Genomic DNA, 17863 nt, shown 5'->3' on the forward strand with positions numbered 1-17863 from the left:
TAACCTTGTCCTCAAGGTTAAAATGTGGATACTGTCTGCGAAAGTCGTTGAAGTCCTCCCAAGTTTCTACTTCCTGAGGTACTCCATGCCAACGTACCTTAAGCTCCACTTGTTGTTGGTCACCCACTGCAATCCTTCTACTGTCAACAATTGCTTGTGGTTCTAATACAGGTAGACCATTAGTGAAAACTTCTGGCAACGGAAAAGAGGTGATAGTGTTGTCTCCTTTGTATGGTTTGAGAAGGGAAACATGAAATGTATGGTGTATCTTCGCATGTAGTGGTAAGTCCAATTTATAGGCAACCTGACCAATTCGTTTAAGTATTGCAAATGGACCAAAATACCTTTTGCACAATTTGTTGTTCACCCTTTCTGCTAGTGAGGATTGTCGGTAGGGTTGTAGGTGGACCCAAACTAAGTCTCCAACATTGAAGTGAGCCTCTCTTCTCTTGCGATCAACACTTGCTTTCATAGACTTCTGAGCCTTAAGTAAATTCTCTTGCAACTGTTGTAAAATAGCCTATCTATCCAGTAGAGTATCATTCCAGCTGAAGAATGGTATGATGTATTATAGCAATACTCAGCCCAATGTAATATCTTTGACCACCTCTAGGAAAATCTGCAACAAAGCAACGTAAATACTGTTCTAAGACTCGATTAACAACTTCGGATTGGCCATTCGATTGAGGATGGTAGGCTGTAGTTCTCCTCAATTGTGTGCCACTTTGCTCAAATAATTCGACCCAAAATCGGCTAAGAAAGATAGAATCTCTGTCAGTGATAATTGATTTGGGAAGGCCATGGAGTTTACATACCATAATGGCAAAAAGATTGGCCACTGTAGTTGCTGTGTATTTCTGTGGTAAAGGACCAAAGTGTGCTTGCTTGGATAAACGGTCAAAACCCACAAGAATAGTGGTAAAACCATGTGAAACTGGTAAGCTCACTATAAAGTCCATTGATAAATCCTCCCAAATGTTGATAGGAATGGGAATTGGTTAGAGCAAACCCGCAGGTGCTTGGGTCTGGTATTTAACTTGTTGACAGACTAAGCAAGAGTGAACAAAATTCTTGACAGCAGCGTGCCAATTGGGCCAAAAGAAACTGGCAGATACTCTGGCCAATGTTTTCTGAATCCATGTGTGACCGCTCATGAAAGTGGAGTGACTCTCTTGTAACACTAGATGAACTAAAGGAGAAGAAGGATCTAATAAGAGCTTCCCTTTATAAAACAGCAAACCATCATGTACCTTATAGTGCAAAGCAGTAGTAGGATCAGCAGTAATGTGTTGATATAGCTGTTGAAAGAAGGGTGAAGACAGATTCTCTTGTCTTAAGGTCTCCAACAATTCAACCTGAACAGTGGCAGCTGCCATTAAAGACATGAGAGCAGGGCATCAAGATAAAGCATCTGCAGCTTGATTCTCCTTACCAGGCTTATATACAATGGAATACTCAAACCCCAAGAGCTTGGTCAAGTAATACTGTTGTTCAGGTGTCTGTATCACTTGATCTAAAAGACTCCTCAAGCTTTTCTGATCAGTTCTTATGAGAAATCTCCTGCCTAACAAGTATTGCCTCCATTTCTTTACAGCCTCTATAATGGCATAGAGCTCCCTAACGTATGTAGAGGCCTTCTGTATCCTCAAAGCTAATTTCTTACTGAAATAGGAGATATGATGTTCTTGTTGAAGCAAGACTGCACCCACTGCTAAGTCAGAAGCATCTGTTTCAACAGTAAAGTCTTGAGTGAAATCAGGAAAAACTAAGACAGGTGCTGTTGTCATGGCCACTTTAAGATTGTCAAAAGCTTGTTGAGCTGCAATACTCCAAAGGAAGGAATCCCTTTTTAACAGTTCGGTGAGGGATGTGGCAATAGCTGCATAATTACGAATGAATCTTCTATACTAGCCCATTAATCCTAAAAAAACCTCTAAGTTCCTTAAGGTTATTTGGAATAGGCCAATCTAGCATAACCTGGATTTTGGTATGATCCATCCTTATGCCATCTGCAGATACCACATGACCTAGATAATCCACCTCCTTTTGTGCAAAGGAACACTTACTCCTTTTGATAAAGAACTGATGTTGTTGTAGAGTAGAAAGGACAATTCGGAGCTGTTGCAAGTGAAGCTCTATTGTGGGACTGTATATTAAAATATCATCAAAGAAAACAACCACAAATTTTCGAAGATAAGGTTGCAAAATAAGATTCATAGTTGCTTGAAATGTAGATGGAGCATTGGTTAAGCCAAAAGGCATTACCAAAAACTCATAGTGACCTTGATGCGTACGGAAAGCTGTCTTGTGCACATCATGAGGATGAACCCGAAGTTGGTGATAACCAGCCCGCAAATCCAACTTGGAGAAGTACTGTGAGCCACCTAACTCATCCATCAACTCATCCGTGGTTGGAATTGGAAAGCGGTCTTTGATGGTGATGTTATTTAAAGCTCTGTAGTCAATGCAAAAGCGCCAAGTCCCATCTTTTTTTTAACTAGAAGTACAGGAGAAGAGAAAGGACTGGTACTGAGCCTTATGAAACCAGAATCAAGCATGTGTTGTACCTATTTTTCAATCTCAACCTTTTGATAGTGTGGGTATTTATAGGGCCTCACATTAATTGGAGAAGCATGTGGTTGTAGGTGAATCTCATGATCTAACAGCCTGTGAGGTTGGAGTGTTGTAGGCTCCTTGAATAACCCCTCAAATTCAGAAAGTAAGAGTGTAACTTTAGGACAGTGTGCAGGTGGTGGATCTATTGTAACCGAATCCAACAGTGTGAGTTGAAACATAGAGGCAACCTGATCATGATGTTGTAATCTTCGAAACTGATTCAAAGATATAGGACCTGCATGCTTATCTCCTTGTAACTTGATTGACTGTCCTGCCCAAACAAACTCCATAGTAAGTTTGCTATAATTGAGCACCACTGGACCCAGAATTTGGAGCCATTGGACACCCAAGACCATGTCAACACCTTGAATTGGGAGAACATAGAAGTCCACTAGGAAAATGTGCTGTTGTATTTGAACAGGTACAGCTTGACAAAATCCTTCACATTTGAGAGTCTGACCATTCCCAACCATGACATCAAAATGCTGATCAAAAGACATAGGTAAGTTGAGAGCTGCTACCACTTTTGGTTGTAAGAAATTGTGTGTGCTGCCACCATCCACCAACAAACTCATTTCGGATTTGCCAATATTGCTATTGAATCTAAGTGTTTGAGGGACCATAATGCCTGACAGGGCATGAAGGCTAATTTGTCGTGTCGCTGATTCAGGGCAATAAGGAGGAGTGCTCATCATGGAATTGTTGTCTTCTGGTATGATATCATCAGAAGAGTAGGAGAATTCTTCATCCGGTACAATCAAAATGTGGACAGAGGCTTTACACTTATGACTAAAGAAGTATTTATCACCACAAGTAAAACAAAGATTTTTGTCTCTTCGTTCTTGTATTTGGCTATGGGAAAGTTTGTGAGTATATGGTTTCAGTGGATAAGTTGCATTAGTAGGGGTAGTGGTTTTTGATGGGAATGCAGGTGGTACAGTTTTTGGGGTTGGTAAGAGTGGAGGGTATGGGGAATGCAATTTAGGTGGATAGGGAGAGAACGGTTTAGGGGTGGGTGACCTCTTTGAGGGACAACTTTGCTTCTTGTATTTTAGCCAAAGAGATTGCACGAGTCATTGAAGAAGGTTGAAATGAAGCAACTTCTTGTTGAATAATAGGTTTCTATCCTGATACAAAACAACTGAGTAAAAAGGATTCAGATAAGCCATGGACCTTATTGGAGAGTGCCTCAAAAGCTTCCTGATATTCCAAAACTGAGCCATTCTGCATGAGCTTGGATAATTGTCCTTGGTAATCCTCTAATTCGGATGGGCCAAAACGCACCTGTAGCGCTTGAAGAAAGGAATCCCAGGATGCAACAGTGGTGTTCTTGCGTACCCATTGGTACCAAGCCAGAGCCTTGCAATCAAAATAAATTGGAGCAATACGAAGCTTCTGATCTTCGTCTATGTTGTAAAATTCGAAGAATTGTTCGATTTTGAAGATCTAACCTTGTGGATCGCAGGAACCATCAAACTTGGGAACTTTGAGACGAACATTACGGGCTGCGTGATTATATTTCAGGGAAATGTGATTGGATGTCGTACCTGATGTTGCTGTGTAATCTCGATGATTATCAAAGATGGCATCAAGCTTGCATGCAATTTCCTGAATTTTTTTTGTCATTTGCTCCTTCAAAACCTCGATTTAAGCTTGTGTGTGGTTCAATCTGTCATCGAATGTGCGGGTTCTAGTTTTAGGGGCCATGTTCAGCTCGATGAAAGCGCCAATTGATAGGGAAAACCTATCTCTTGCACAGTTAAAGAAGAAAGGAAGAAGAAAGAGAATTCGAGAATCAGAGATGAGAAAAAGAGAGTTTATTCAAGACAATATGATTCAATACCCATCTGGGTTACACCAATCTGATTTATACATCTCTTATTTCTGGTAGTCTGTTATGACTACATGTGTACTCCCCTAACTACCTTTCCTAGCAATTACTAGCTTACCCCCACCGAATACACTTAGTCACATGTGAACCTTTTGGGCCTTCTTATTTCTCTTCTTGCTCTGCCTTCAGCAAGACTAGTAGCAGCTGCATTCATTTCCTTCTCATTTGTCTTCCTCTAGTCTTCGCGTTTCATTCATATCATATTCATATTACAAAATTTATACTATATGTTTCCAAGCCATTTTTTAACTATTGTGAAAATCAATGTAAATATTTAAAAATAATTAAACAACCTGTCCAATTCCATTTTATGTTATCTCATCCCTTAAAAATATTTCAGTATCAAACACTTCATCCTTTTATTCATAAAGTCATTGGATAGTTATGTACTAAAAAAAAGAAAAAGTCATTGGATAGTAAGATAATAATTTAAATTAAAAATAATCATAGTAAAAATTAAAGTGATGTTTGAACTTGCATAATTCCAACTATTTATTTACAGATATACAAAGCACATAGACATTTAGGGCCTGTTTGGTGTGACATATAAGGCATGATATATAGTATAAGCTTATACTATACGTTATGACATTTTCAGTTGTTTGGTGTGACCATCGTATAGTATAAGCTTATACAGCAGAATCCCTTAATACATCAAAATGATGTATAACTTAATCTGGCCTAAGAGGAAGGGATAAGGCCTGATAAGAGATTAGTGTATTAACATCGTTTACCAGTGCAATTCTCAAAAATTAATATATTATTTTAATATTAATATATTATTGAAAATTTTTATTTTTATATAATTTATTTTGGACACACTGATAAATAAATTTTTATAAAAATCAATATCATATGACATTTTTTGAAGAATTATATAAATTTTTTATTAAAGGATATTTTTATCCTATATAGTATTATATAGTGCATTACTAAATACTAGATGATATTATCTTATACAATATATTATTTTATACAATACCGTGCCAAATGCTGGATATTATTAAAATTCAATCAGGTCTTATACTATGAGGCATTATCCTATACTATGCACCAAACATGCCCTTATGACAATTTTCAATTAATTATATTACTTGACGTTGTAAAGTGATTTTATTTTTTTTTTATTTTTTTTTTATAACATAAAGTGATTTTATTGTTTCCAAGGGTTAATTGCTCAATTTGAAATACATTATTAATCCCAAAGTGTGACACTCTAGGTAAGATTGTACTCAAGGAAAACCTTGCGGCTAAAAGTCACGAGTTCAATTGGTAGGCAATGCACTTTCAAGTTAGTGGTAAAAATTGTTGTGCTATACCATATCATAAAAGGGATTAGGCTCATTTTAATGCATCAATATAATTGATTTAACGATAAAATAAATTGATAGTGACATTAGTAATAACACTAATTAATAGTAATAATATTTTATCTCTCTCTATATATGATTATTAATATTTTATTATTATTATTATTTATTTTATTTTACACAGACTCACCAAGCTCCGCATAGATCCCCATAGATGTGGACCAAATCAGAATGGGCTTAACTCAGTCAGGTCAGGACTTAACTCAATCGGGACTAAACTGTTCTCCTAATTAATCAGTTGTCTTAAAATGGATGTATATAAACATTTTTTTAGTATGTTACATATAACGACAAAATGAAATATTATGATATATTGAACAGAATGCTGTAAGATATGACTCTTTCATGTCAACAACATCTCAACATTTCCTAATTCTTTTAGGTGCTCACAATTATTTCATTATATGCGTCTTTTTTATTTTCCAAACCAAAACACCCCGTTATTATATTAAACCTAAGGGAGTTACTAATTTCATGTTGCTTGAGATAGTTCTTTTATGTGTGTGAGATAAATATGTGAAGTCCACACTTTAAAACAAAAGAAAAAAAAAAAAAACTGACATAAAATTTGATGAGTGTATAACATGAGAGAACTATTTCCAACGAAATAAGAAAAATATTTCCCAAAACCTAATGCAGAGTTTTTTAAAGGAAATTGAACGTGTTTGTAGGTAACGAGTCTATTCTTCCCAGTAAACATGATATCTTCCTTATAAACATAAATAAGCGGCACAATCATAATTAACTATTCAATCAAAGTGATCGCGGTCGTTTGGTTTAGGAAATTTTTTTAGAATAGTAGGGAAATGAGATAGATAGAGAAATGATTGGAAAGATAGATAAAGTGAGATAAGTAGAAAAATGTAAAAAAAAAAGTTGTTTGGTGGAGAAAAACTTTACTGGGAAAATTAGGTAGCTTTATGAAATCAACAGTGCATTAAAAGCAAGATAATCGGTTTTCTGAAAAATCTCACCTTCAAATTGGGTTTCTAAACAGTGCGGATATCTATGTTTCTCATAAATCCAGACAAATTGGATAGATGGGTTTTTGGTGAAAAACGTTGAAACAAACATGGTGTTTCTAAAAGTCATACTTGAGAAAGATAGATATCCGCTGAAAAGCTCCCAACCAAACACCACCTTATAGAAGTTAACTGTTGCCCCCAAGGCCAATCCTACCTTCAATTTCTTCAATTTTTTTTTTTAATTTTTATTTTTATTTTTAACTTTATATTTTAAATAATTTTTAAGTTAAAAATAAGCCATCTATTTTTATTTTTAAAAAAAAAACTAAACACCTTCGATACATATGAAATAATAAGAAGTACCAAATTTTAAAAGAGGAAATTAAATTGAATTTTGAAAGACAAATGGACATATATGTAGATAACGAATGAAAATATTTTTTATTCATTTAATATCGAAGACTCAGTTCATCACTTATTAATCTGGTTCGAGATCAACAACAAATTATTTTTTATCATTTTTTATTTTTTTACATAATTACATATTTTGGACAATTTTTTTATTTTCTTTATACAATAGTGACATTAAAATATAAACCTATGGACTCATGCAACTACCCAAATCCTCCGCCGCTAGACCAATACTAATGGTTTAAGACCAAAATATTCCCCATGGTTTATGCATAAAATATAGTTAATATCATTTGAATCGAGTGGCGGAGCCACTTGGTTCTTACTAGGTGTCTTGGCACCAATTAATTTTTAAAAATGTTATATATTTTTTTCAAAAATTATGGTATAATCTTGGTATTTGTTAGATTTTTAAAAATAATATAATATTGGTACTAGCTGAATTTTACTAGTTAGATTTTTTGGCACTGGCTTGGTCTTTTTTCTAGCACTGTCTGAATTCCACTTTTTTCAAACTATGTATCAATGTTATTAAACCTGACCTGGCCAGAGTGTTGGGTAAGATTTAATCGGTGAGTCATTGGTTGAACCGGTTGACTCGAATAAGTATATATAAATCTATATTTTATACTTAAAAATTCATAAATATACTCAAATATATGTAAAAAAATGATATCAATTCCAAATATTCTAATATGAAAAATAAAAAATCACATGCAATTGTCCAACAAATTAACAAGGATATTCTGTCTTTAAATATTTAACATCTATCACAAATCTAGAACGTTAACTCTTACCACTATCGAGAGAAAACAAACAAACTAAAATGGATTTGGACTTTAGGGAGGAGTACTACTAGCAAATAAAAGTGCCCACAGATTTTTTCTTTTTAAATGCATAACCTGTCAGTTTTTTTTTTAACTGACTATGTCACTGATTTTGATAAAAAATTGTCTAACTCGAATCAAATAGCTGACCAGTTCACTAAGTTTGTGTCGACCCGGCCGATTCAAGTCGAGTTTGATAACATTGTTATAACTTATGAGCAAATGATGTCTTTTACGAACATAAACAATCGACCGTCTTCCATATAAACATAAATAAGTGACACAACCATACTTAGCTAATCAATCAAACTATAATATTAAGAATTCAACCAAAGTGATCGAACCTTAGAGAAGTTAACTATTGCCCACGAGGTAAACATTTCTTACCTTCAATTTCTTCCAACAAAGTCCCTTCTTTTCTAAAAGAAAAAAAAAAAAGTGAATTATCTTATATTAAAATTTGACATGACAATCATATAATTTGTCATGTAAAATTTCCATATCTATCTCTTTAGTCATATTTAATACATACGAAGGGGGTGTTTGGTACGAGGTTTTTTTTGAAATTTTCGGGAAACTGAATATTTTTAAATTTTAAAATTTTGGATATTATCATAAATTAAATGTAAAAATCATATTTTTGAAAATTAAATTTTTTGAATAATTTTTTTTTTTTCCTCTACTAAAAGCTCCCAAAATTTTAACACGAGAATCCATTTCCAAAACAGTGGGGGAAAAAATGAGAGAGTGGGAGATTTCTAAAGGTTGAGGTTTGTTGTGTTGAGTAGTAGTAGACAAGCACAGCACCTTCCTACCACCTTCCAAAATGTCAAAGACAAATGGCAGAGAAACTCTGACAAAACAAAACGACAACATTAACTCATATAATATTTGAGTTTGAGTGCGAGAGAGACACGACACACACACACACACAAAATCACTTTACATTCCTCACTCACTTTCTTCACTTCATCCTCCATGAACCCCAACAACAAAACAGAAGAAGAAGAAGAAGAAGAACTCTTCCTCCACCATCACCATGAACATGAACCACCCTCTTTCTCTCTCACCTCTCCCACCACTCATTCACCTCCATTCATAACCCCTGACCCCCACATCTCATCCCAATTCTACACCTTCAACAAGGACTCACATGCCCTGATGCTCCGCTCCCTCCTCCACGGCGGCCTCCCCACCACCGCCGACATCATCGCCGCCACCCCGCCATCCATCCTCACCTCTTGGCGCTCCGTCTGGAAGGATCGGAATGAGGACACAGCCTATCTCACTGCGTGGAAGCGCATCCAGGACAAACTCACCACCCACGTGGACCAACATGGTAATCACTTTCTTTGCTTCAAGAACAATTCTCAGCAATTTGTTTCCCATGTTAACCAGTGGCAAGACATTGTAATGAGTTTTCACACTGATGCTGATTTGAAACACTTAGGGTTGAGAGAAACTGTAGAGAGAATTAAGCAGGTTTGGACTGTAGGTGCTAAGTTTTATGGCATCCCTGAGAGTTACATTAGGGTTTGTGTTGCCGCGTGCCCCGTTTGCTCCTCCGCGGCCGGGAGGAGCAATAAGAGGCGTAGGTTTGAGTATACTGAGTCTCTTGATGTGCCTGCTAAGGATGTTCCTAGGAGGCTTCAACAGTTGGCGGCAAAGCATAAGGTTGTGCTTTGCATTAGGCAGAAGTATATAAGGTTTAAGCCCTTTATGGCTGAGGTGAAGGATTATGCTTGTCATAGAGCAGGGGAGCCTGCTGCTGCTGCTGCTGCTACCAAGAAATCTAAGGTTTTGAAGAGGGAACCCTATGTGTCGAAGCGCTGCGGGTGTGGATTTCGCATCAGGGCTATTGTTCCCATAAAGGATTATAATGAGAAGGATAAGACTTTTGTATATGAAGAAGAGGGGGTGGCGATTTTCAAGTTGTATGCGGTGCATTCGGGGCATGAGCCTGGGCCGTTGGATGGTAATGCCAGGATTATGCATCGGGTTGTTGGTCACAAGGGCAGCTATATGATGGATCAAGAAACGGTGTATGGGGTGAGGGAGGATGTGCAGAATGAAGGTTTTGGGTTGTTGGGGAAGGATGAAGGAGATTTGCAGTTTTTGATTTTGCAACAGGTGCAGGAATTGAGAGCTGAAGTTGGGGTGTTGGAAGGGAAAGTTTCGAAAATCTCGCGTGAATTATTGGTTTCTGTTTCTCAAGAATTGTTTGATATTATGAATAAAATCAGAAATATAGGGGAAGTGAATTCAAAGCCAATTGGGTTGCTAGCTGATGAGCCACATGCAGATGATGTCTTGGTTGGGGATAATGATCTGGCAAATTGGAGTACTCATGAACATGAACAGATTTTTGGGGATGGCAAGGACACAGAGCTTATTGAGGTTGAGGATGACGAAGACAGTTTTGGCCTCACTCTAGGAGAAGCAGTTTCTTGGGACCAGATGAGGGCAGATTGTAGAAGTCAGAAAGATCTGTTAAGTGAAACTTGTAAGCCTGAAAAGTGGTTGAAATGCAGTGACTTCGATGAGAATAACATCCTTGATTATGAGGACATTAAACTAATAAAGCACATCAGACGTGATGAGGCTATAGTTGCAGATGTAGGTCTTGGCTGTATACAGGTTGATAGTTTCTACCAAGACAATCCTAAATGGTATGATTCTCCTTGTGGTTTGGATGCTGTTGCAGACTGTGGGGATGGTGGATTCTATCATGGGGAGATCTTGTCATGCCCTGAACGTCAAAGTTAATAGATTCTAGCGTAGTGTGTTTGAAATTCATTTTTCATATTCACCCTATCTGACTTGTAGAAGTGGGATTGTACATTCATGGGTACAGAAGATTGGAGCCGCACACATGCTTTCAGGTGTAAAGTATGATGAAGTATGCTTCTTTGCACATAACTTTGTTATGAATACTACTATGTTAACCTTGTTCGGCCTTTAGATTTTGTAGTTTGGTCCTTCATATATTACATATATGTATTTTCAGTAATTTTTTTTGGAATTTTAGAGATTTTTGTATTAGTATGAGGAGCCTTTGGTAATTTAATTCCATATTGCACTATGCGGAACTTAATCTTTATGGCATGTATGTATCTTACTCCTTAGACAATTGCTATACATAATTGTTCATTTTTTTATATGCAAAAATCATTTAGATTTTGGTTTGATGTGAGTCCGAAGATTATCAATTGCTTTACCGTACGGGTGAAACAATGCCCTTTATCCTCTTGTATCTCTGCCCCACATTTTATGTCATCTTGGCACTATTTTTAGCAATTGCTATTATATCAAGTTGAAGATTGCAGGTTTTTGGTGCTTTTATCCTTCAGGCCACTTTTTTGAATTTCCCAATTCTGATGTTTGAGGTTTTTTGTATTTAAGTGTCTTCTCCTTCCTCCAGATGTTGTCTTGTAACTGTAAATGGGTTACAATTTGGTTCCCCCCACCATGGTAGTCAAAATCGAGATCCTTCCTAGGATTGGAAGGGGAGGGAAATATGTGAATCGTGTGATCATAAGATCCTACCTAGTATACAAAATTATATTCAAACATTCACAGATGTATATAAAAGCAGCAATCCATAGGAGCAGAACAGAACAACAGAACAGAAGAGTCTGAACCTGCAGAATCGCAGTAGAGCCCAAGAACCAGCGAACCAGCCGAAACAGCAGCAGCAGAGGTGAAAAGGATAAAAACTAGCCAAAACGGCTGCAGCAGAAGAGAAGATGGATTCAGACCAACACGGTTCCAAATAAAGAGAAGGGTGATTCAGGTTCAGCCACAGAGAAAGGGCACTCAGCAGAAGAGAAGAGGGATGCAGCGGCAGCACAAGTGCACAACAGTGAGTTAGGGCTTCAAAATGAGAGGAGGAGGGGGGGTTCAATTAAATAATTACAATTTAGCGAAACTATGTAGAAATATTCTTAGGACAAAAGGATTGAAGACCATCGGTCTTGCAGTTACATATTTTTCATGTTAAACATTCCACTTAGCTAGTTCAACTTTACCCATCAGATACCATTAGCATAAAGCTTTAGCAAAATTATGCTAAATTACACTTTCGTTAGACAAAACAACCAAAAGTCCTGCATTGATAAGTTAGGCACTTTGCAATTAGTCATTTTTTTATGCCAAATGATGATATGAGGAGGAATGCAGACTTGGGGGAGAAGAGCTTTGAGGCTGTGGAAATGGAGGTGCTACAGAGAGGATATGCAATGTGGAAAGACGAGCATGAACATATGCTAACTCTGCTTGCAAGTTCACAACCTGTAACACAAATATTCAGATCTAACATATATAATAATGTTCTACTTGGTTATGGTAAATAAAACAGCGTGATTGTTGTTTTGGATGTTGGAATTTTGTCATTTCCCTAGTCAGTGCAGCTTATTAGCCAGAAAACGTTATGTATTAACACTTCAAATCAAAACTAATAGGAGCCTACAGTTGAGTCTATATTAGGTCATATTTAGCCTATTATATATAGTTAAATAGAATAGGCTCAGACTTTTAGAAAAACCTATTTAAAAAGTAGATTATAGACTTCCTTTTACATGCCGGGCCTGTAAGCCTACAGATTAGTTTATATCATATTATTTATTTTAAATAAAATAAATAAAATTATTATTTTAATAATTTTGAATAATAAAATAATATTATTTTAATTATTTTTTTAACTATTGAATGCTTAATAGACTTAAATAGGTTAACAGTTCAAAGTCAAGACTTTTGTTTTATAAATATAGGTTAGACCAGACCTATAATTTATATCTACACAAAGCTAATGGACCAAACCAGGCTTGAAATATTTTACACAAATTTAATCTATTTAAATCAAAATTTAGTCTAATCTATTTACTTCCCTATGAATTATCACCATTCCCTTTTGTTAAGTAATCTGTCATCACCCGCGGTTGTCACTCCCACCGCCAGGCTACAAATCCTATAACAATTTTTTATCGTTTAAGGATCAAACAATCTTAATTTGCTTACTCTGGCAAGCAAAAGAGGCTTTCATAGTCAGGCACATTGAGTTGGCTGCCGCCAACATCTCTCTCTAATAATAATAATAAAACGAAATTGCTGGTTGACATGAGTTTCACAAAATTTATTCATTGAGAAACCAAATTTCCACAAAATTTTATTGTAAATCTAGTCATCTAGAACTTTGGGTAGGTATGTATTTATTCTATAAAAATGAATTAGAACCAGTATGTTTGATTATGCATGGGCCTTAACCTTAAAATCACAAGAGCCTACGGTGATACGCCATCTTTAGGTAGTGTTTAGTTAGAGAGAAGTTGAAATTTTGGTGGGTAAGTGCATGTGGGAATCTCACTCAACCACGTTTGGTTGAAGCTTTGAGGAAAATTTCCCCAGCAAAGCCGTTTCCCCTGCAAAGCAATCTCAAGTGCAAAAATCAGATATCGACACTGTTGGGGAAGCCATTTCAACAGGTGGTTTTAGTTGAGGGTATCGGATAAGTGAAAAGGTTAAAAATACATGACAAATATACCCCTCTTTTTTAAGGTGAGGAACTTGAGTTTGGTGAGCTTTGCGATGGTGGGCTGGATTGGGGCGTTGAGTTTGGGTAGCTCATGGAATTCGAGAATCTCCAGGTAAGTGAGCTCACCCATATATAGGAGTATCAATTCTTGATGCACGACACAAGATTCGTGTTATATCAACCCGAATTGATATCTCCACACAGAGAGTAGTGGTATTTGACCTAGCAAATGTTGCTTGCACATAATGCGCAAACACAAATTACAGAGGACCTATTACAATAGTCGAATGAAATGGAAAAGGAAAAACAAAAGTGCAGAACAACGACGTCATCTCTAACCTTGGGGTTTTCTCAATCTTGCCACCTATTGGAACCACAATCAGATGGTAGAGGTCAAATTGGAACCACACGCGGAGACAGTGACAAAGTGGGAGAGAGACAGAGATGCCAAACATAAACAGGGAAAGACGATGTGGAATAAGCTTGTTGAATAAAGGGTTGTTCCAAATAAGGGTTATTTGGTAATTTAACTAAATTTACCCATCAATATTTTAATTTCAACCAAACACACATTCAAAAAATTTACTCAACTTTCCCGGTAAAATTATATCCAATCAAACAACTTTTTTTTAACATTCCTACCAAACTCATTTTCCAACCATTTCTCAGTAATTACATTTATCTAGTATTCAAAAATTTCTCCCCAACCAAACACTACCTTAGTGTATGGCTTACGTATAAAACCTAACCATATAGCTGACAAAAGTGTCAAAGCAAACAGAACATTCTATAACATCTCAAAATTAATGTGAAACAATAAAATAATGATAAAGTCTTGGCCTACATACGTGCAAAGTAAAACAGTGATATTTGTCAAGCGACTACTATAGTATAGAGAGTACAGATTGTACAGTGTTTAACTTGGTGCCTTAAATTTGGCAATTAATTGCTATCTTCTTTCTTGAGTTTTATACCAATTAAAGAAAAAATTTGAATGAATTAGTGATCTCAATCAACTTTGAGTTGTTTAAGAACCACAATTGAATTTTGATAAATTTTTCTTTAATTCTGTTAAATTTTTCTAATGCGGTAACATTGTTTCTTTGTAAAAATATAAGGATAAAACTGCATACAATTGATTTCATTCTTACTTTCACAAATCGAGGAGTTTTGTACATCAGAATTTGCCTTTAATTTGGCCTTCACTTATGAAAGATGAACCTTTAGAGAAATAGTAAAATTACTTCTTGTGATTGGAAGATAATAGATGAGATTACAATTGATCATCGTTCCTACACTCGCAAGTCGATATTTCCCCTTTAGTGGTAGTAAATATCAAAATTTTAAATATGGAAAGAATATATAAACTCAAGATTCAAAAACAAGAAGTTACCATGATTATTCCTCAAATTCAGTCAGACATATATCCATTGACATGGTTTTTAGTCAGCCCAAAAGTAAAAATAAATAAATAAATGCAAGTATCAAAATAAAATATAAGGTAGTAGTAGTATTTTGCACGTTCTTTGTTTGCAGCAAATATTTTCACCTTTCTGACATACTAGTATTATTTTGTTAGATCATTAATCTTTCAAATTCTAAATGGTCTTAAAAACTTGCACGTGATATAAGGTGGTATCTCCACTCAGAAATGAAACAAAACCCAAATTTCCAAAGCAGGAAAACAAATTAAACCCTTCTGATTACCCATTTCAAGGCCCCAAGTTACCAATAGTTAACCTCAAAGAGATCACAGTAATGAAATGAAGAAGTGAAGTAGTAAGATAGTTGGAGACAAACCTGTTGTTGAAGAGCAAAGATGTGACCAACAGAGCCATAAACAGGGTCTCTGGCCCTAGCAAGAGCCTCATAGCAGAGAGTAACAACAGCATCAAGACGCTTGTGAACTGGGATGCACATGAGTAGCTTAGAGGCATTGCTAGCACCAAACACCTTATGCACTGCAGCAAAATTAGCAGCACCTTGAGCTGAGTCAAAATATGGTGCAAATATGCAACCCTTTTTGCACTTTCTCCTTAGGAACTTGCAGGCACCACATGGCCCACCTCTATCACCTCCACAATCCATCCTCTTCTTAGTTTCTCTCTCTAACATCCCACACACTCTGCAGACAGATGTTGTTGGCCTAATCTTTACCTTGCTCAGGATTCTACCAGAGAGAATGAAGAATGTGACAGATAGATGGGTATATCTAAAGATAGAAAGATTAGTGTTTTGGTGGTGAGTCACTTATAGACTTGACATGAGTGGTTGGTTTAGCTTTAATCTAATTTCAGTGCCAACTTTAGGAAAATATTTTTTAGTGATATGGAAGTATTGAGGGCATTTTTATCTTTTTGCTCCTCATTAATTATTTAATAATCATTTTGTCCCTGATTGGAAACTATCTACCAATCTGCCTCTCTTTAATCGACTAAGCCAAAAATTTAATCGATTAAATGGTCAAAATAAGCAAAAAATCGTTGACTTGAAGATTTAGTCGATTAAATCTCCCTATTTAATCGACTAAATCTCCCTATTTAATCGACTAAATCTCCCATAAATGGTCAAAAGAGGAAGATTTAGTCGATTAAATAGGGAGATTTAATCGACTAAATCTTCATTTGACCATTTAATCGATTAAATATTCCATTTAATCAATTAAAGAGGGGCAGATTGGTATATAGTTTCCAATCAGGGGCAAAATGGTTATTAAATAATTAATGAGGGGCAAAAGGGTGAAAAAGCCTATTGAATGTTGGGTAAATTATTTATTAAATATGATAAAAAGCAATTTATTTACATTATTTTTACGGTTATTTTCTTTTATGAAATGGATCTTCTTACGTGTTATTTAATATTATCATGTGAGTGGATCTTAATCCTTAATGAACAATAGTAATGATTTTATAACTTTATATCCAAATATTTTCTCTCTCTATTTTTTTATCACTATTGATTACTCTGTATGGTTTTGATGTTTCAATATAACATGGTCATGTTAAATGATACATAAGAGAATTCATTCTCTTTCTCTTATATTTTTTTTGCTTTTTGGTAAGGGAGTATTTACATTCATTGTCCATAAAATGCACTCCAACTTGAATATGTGTAATTGGAATTATTTTTGAAAATAATTCTTTTTTTCTTTTTTAGAAACTTAAAAAAATTAGACTAACAAGAGTGGGGTAAAAATAATACTTGCAGTTGTACACCAATTTACCACTATTAAAACCTATCCTCTTTACTTTAACTATATATATATATATATATATAAAAGGAAGGATATTGTAACAATCAATTACTGTTATTATCAATGTTATTATCAATCAATTTCACTGTTAGATCGATTATGTTGATACAACGATTATATTTATTTTCATCTTTGTATGGTTATGATTCCCCATATTTAATTCTTTATATTTATTTTCACCTTTGTATGGTTATAATTTCTCATATTTAATGCTTTCACATTAAATATGTGGAATCATAACCATACAAAGATGAAAATAAATATAACCATTAGATCAACATAATCGATCTAACGGTAAAATTGATTGGTAGTAACACTAATTGATTGTTATAATATCCTATCCATATATATATATATATATATATATATATATATATATATATATATATATATATATATGAGTTTAAGGAAAAGTGTGTGTCCTTTTAAAGCACACAAACTTAGATATTTTTAAGAGAGATAGATACAAAGCGGTGGTACCATGATAGTTAAAATCAGAATTTTACCTAAAATCGGAAAAAGGATAAAAAATCGTAAAACGTAAAATACTAACCTAAAAAAAATCGTAAAAGCGTTTGAAATTTTGATGAAATCGTTTTGATTAAAAAAATCGTAAAATCATATATTTAAATCGGGATTTTAACTACCATGGGTGGTACCCACACATTTATTTTATTTTTTTGTCTTTATTTTTATCAGTGTGACCTACACCTCTTTGTGTCTATCCCTCTCTTAAAAGGACCTAAGTTTGTGTCATTTAAAAGGACACACATTTTTCCCGTGAGTTTAATATTTCTCATGTTATAGAAGATAAACACATATAAAAATTGATAAGGCCTATGTGAAGAGAAGAAAAGAAAGAAAAAACACGAGTCTTATATTTTTGTGTGTGTTATCTCCTATAACATGAGAAATATTAAACCGACATATAAATACTAAAATAATTTTATGTTTTAGGGTGTGCATGACAACCATTCTATTTCCTAGCACTGTTTCTGAA

At 35.1% G+C, this 17863-nt stretch overlaps 2 protein-coding genes across 2 annotated transcripts; one reads left to right on the plus strand and one right to left on the minus strand.

Moving 5' to 3' along the window:
- Nucleotides 1-8877: 8877 nt before the first annotated feature.
- LOC133285891 (uncharacterized) lies at nt 8878-11756 on the plus strand. Its single transcript, XM_061483206.1, has one exon. The coding sequence runs from the start codon at nt 9059-9061 to the stop codon at nt 10844-10846; it is 1788 nt and encodes a 595-aa protein (XP_061339190.1). The 5' UTR covers nt 8878-9058; the 3' UTR covers nt 10847-11756.
- Nucleotides 11757-11895: 139 nt separating this feature from the next.
- Nucleotides 11896-15822, minus strand: LOC133285898 (LOB domain-containing protein 19-like). The gene is made up of 2 exons (XM_061483219.1): nt 15411-15822; nt 11896-12370 (listed from the first exon to the last, which is right to left on the minus strand). The coding sequence occupies exons 1-2, from the start codon at nt 15723-15725 to the stop codon at nt 12227-12229; spliced, it is 459 nt and encodes a 152-aa protein (XP_061339203.1). The 5' UTR covers nt 15726-15822; the 3' UTR covers nt 11896-12226.
- Between the last annotated feature and the right edge of the window lie 2041 nt (nt 15823-17863).

Source organism: Gastrolobium bilobum, unplaced genomic scaffold, assembly GCF_033153095.1.
Source record: "Gastrolobium bilobum isolate Gb01-03AN ecotype WA unplaced genomic scaffold, APGP_CSIRO_Gbil_v1 utg58926, whole genome shotgun sequence".
NCBI classification, from domain to species: domain Eukaryota; kingdom Viridiplantae; phylum Streptophyta; class Magnoliopsida; order Fabales; family Fabaceae; genus Gastrolobium; species Gastrolobium bilobum.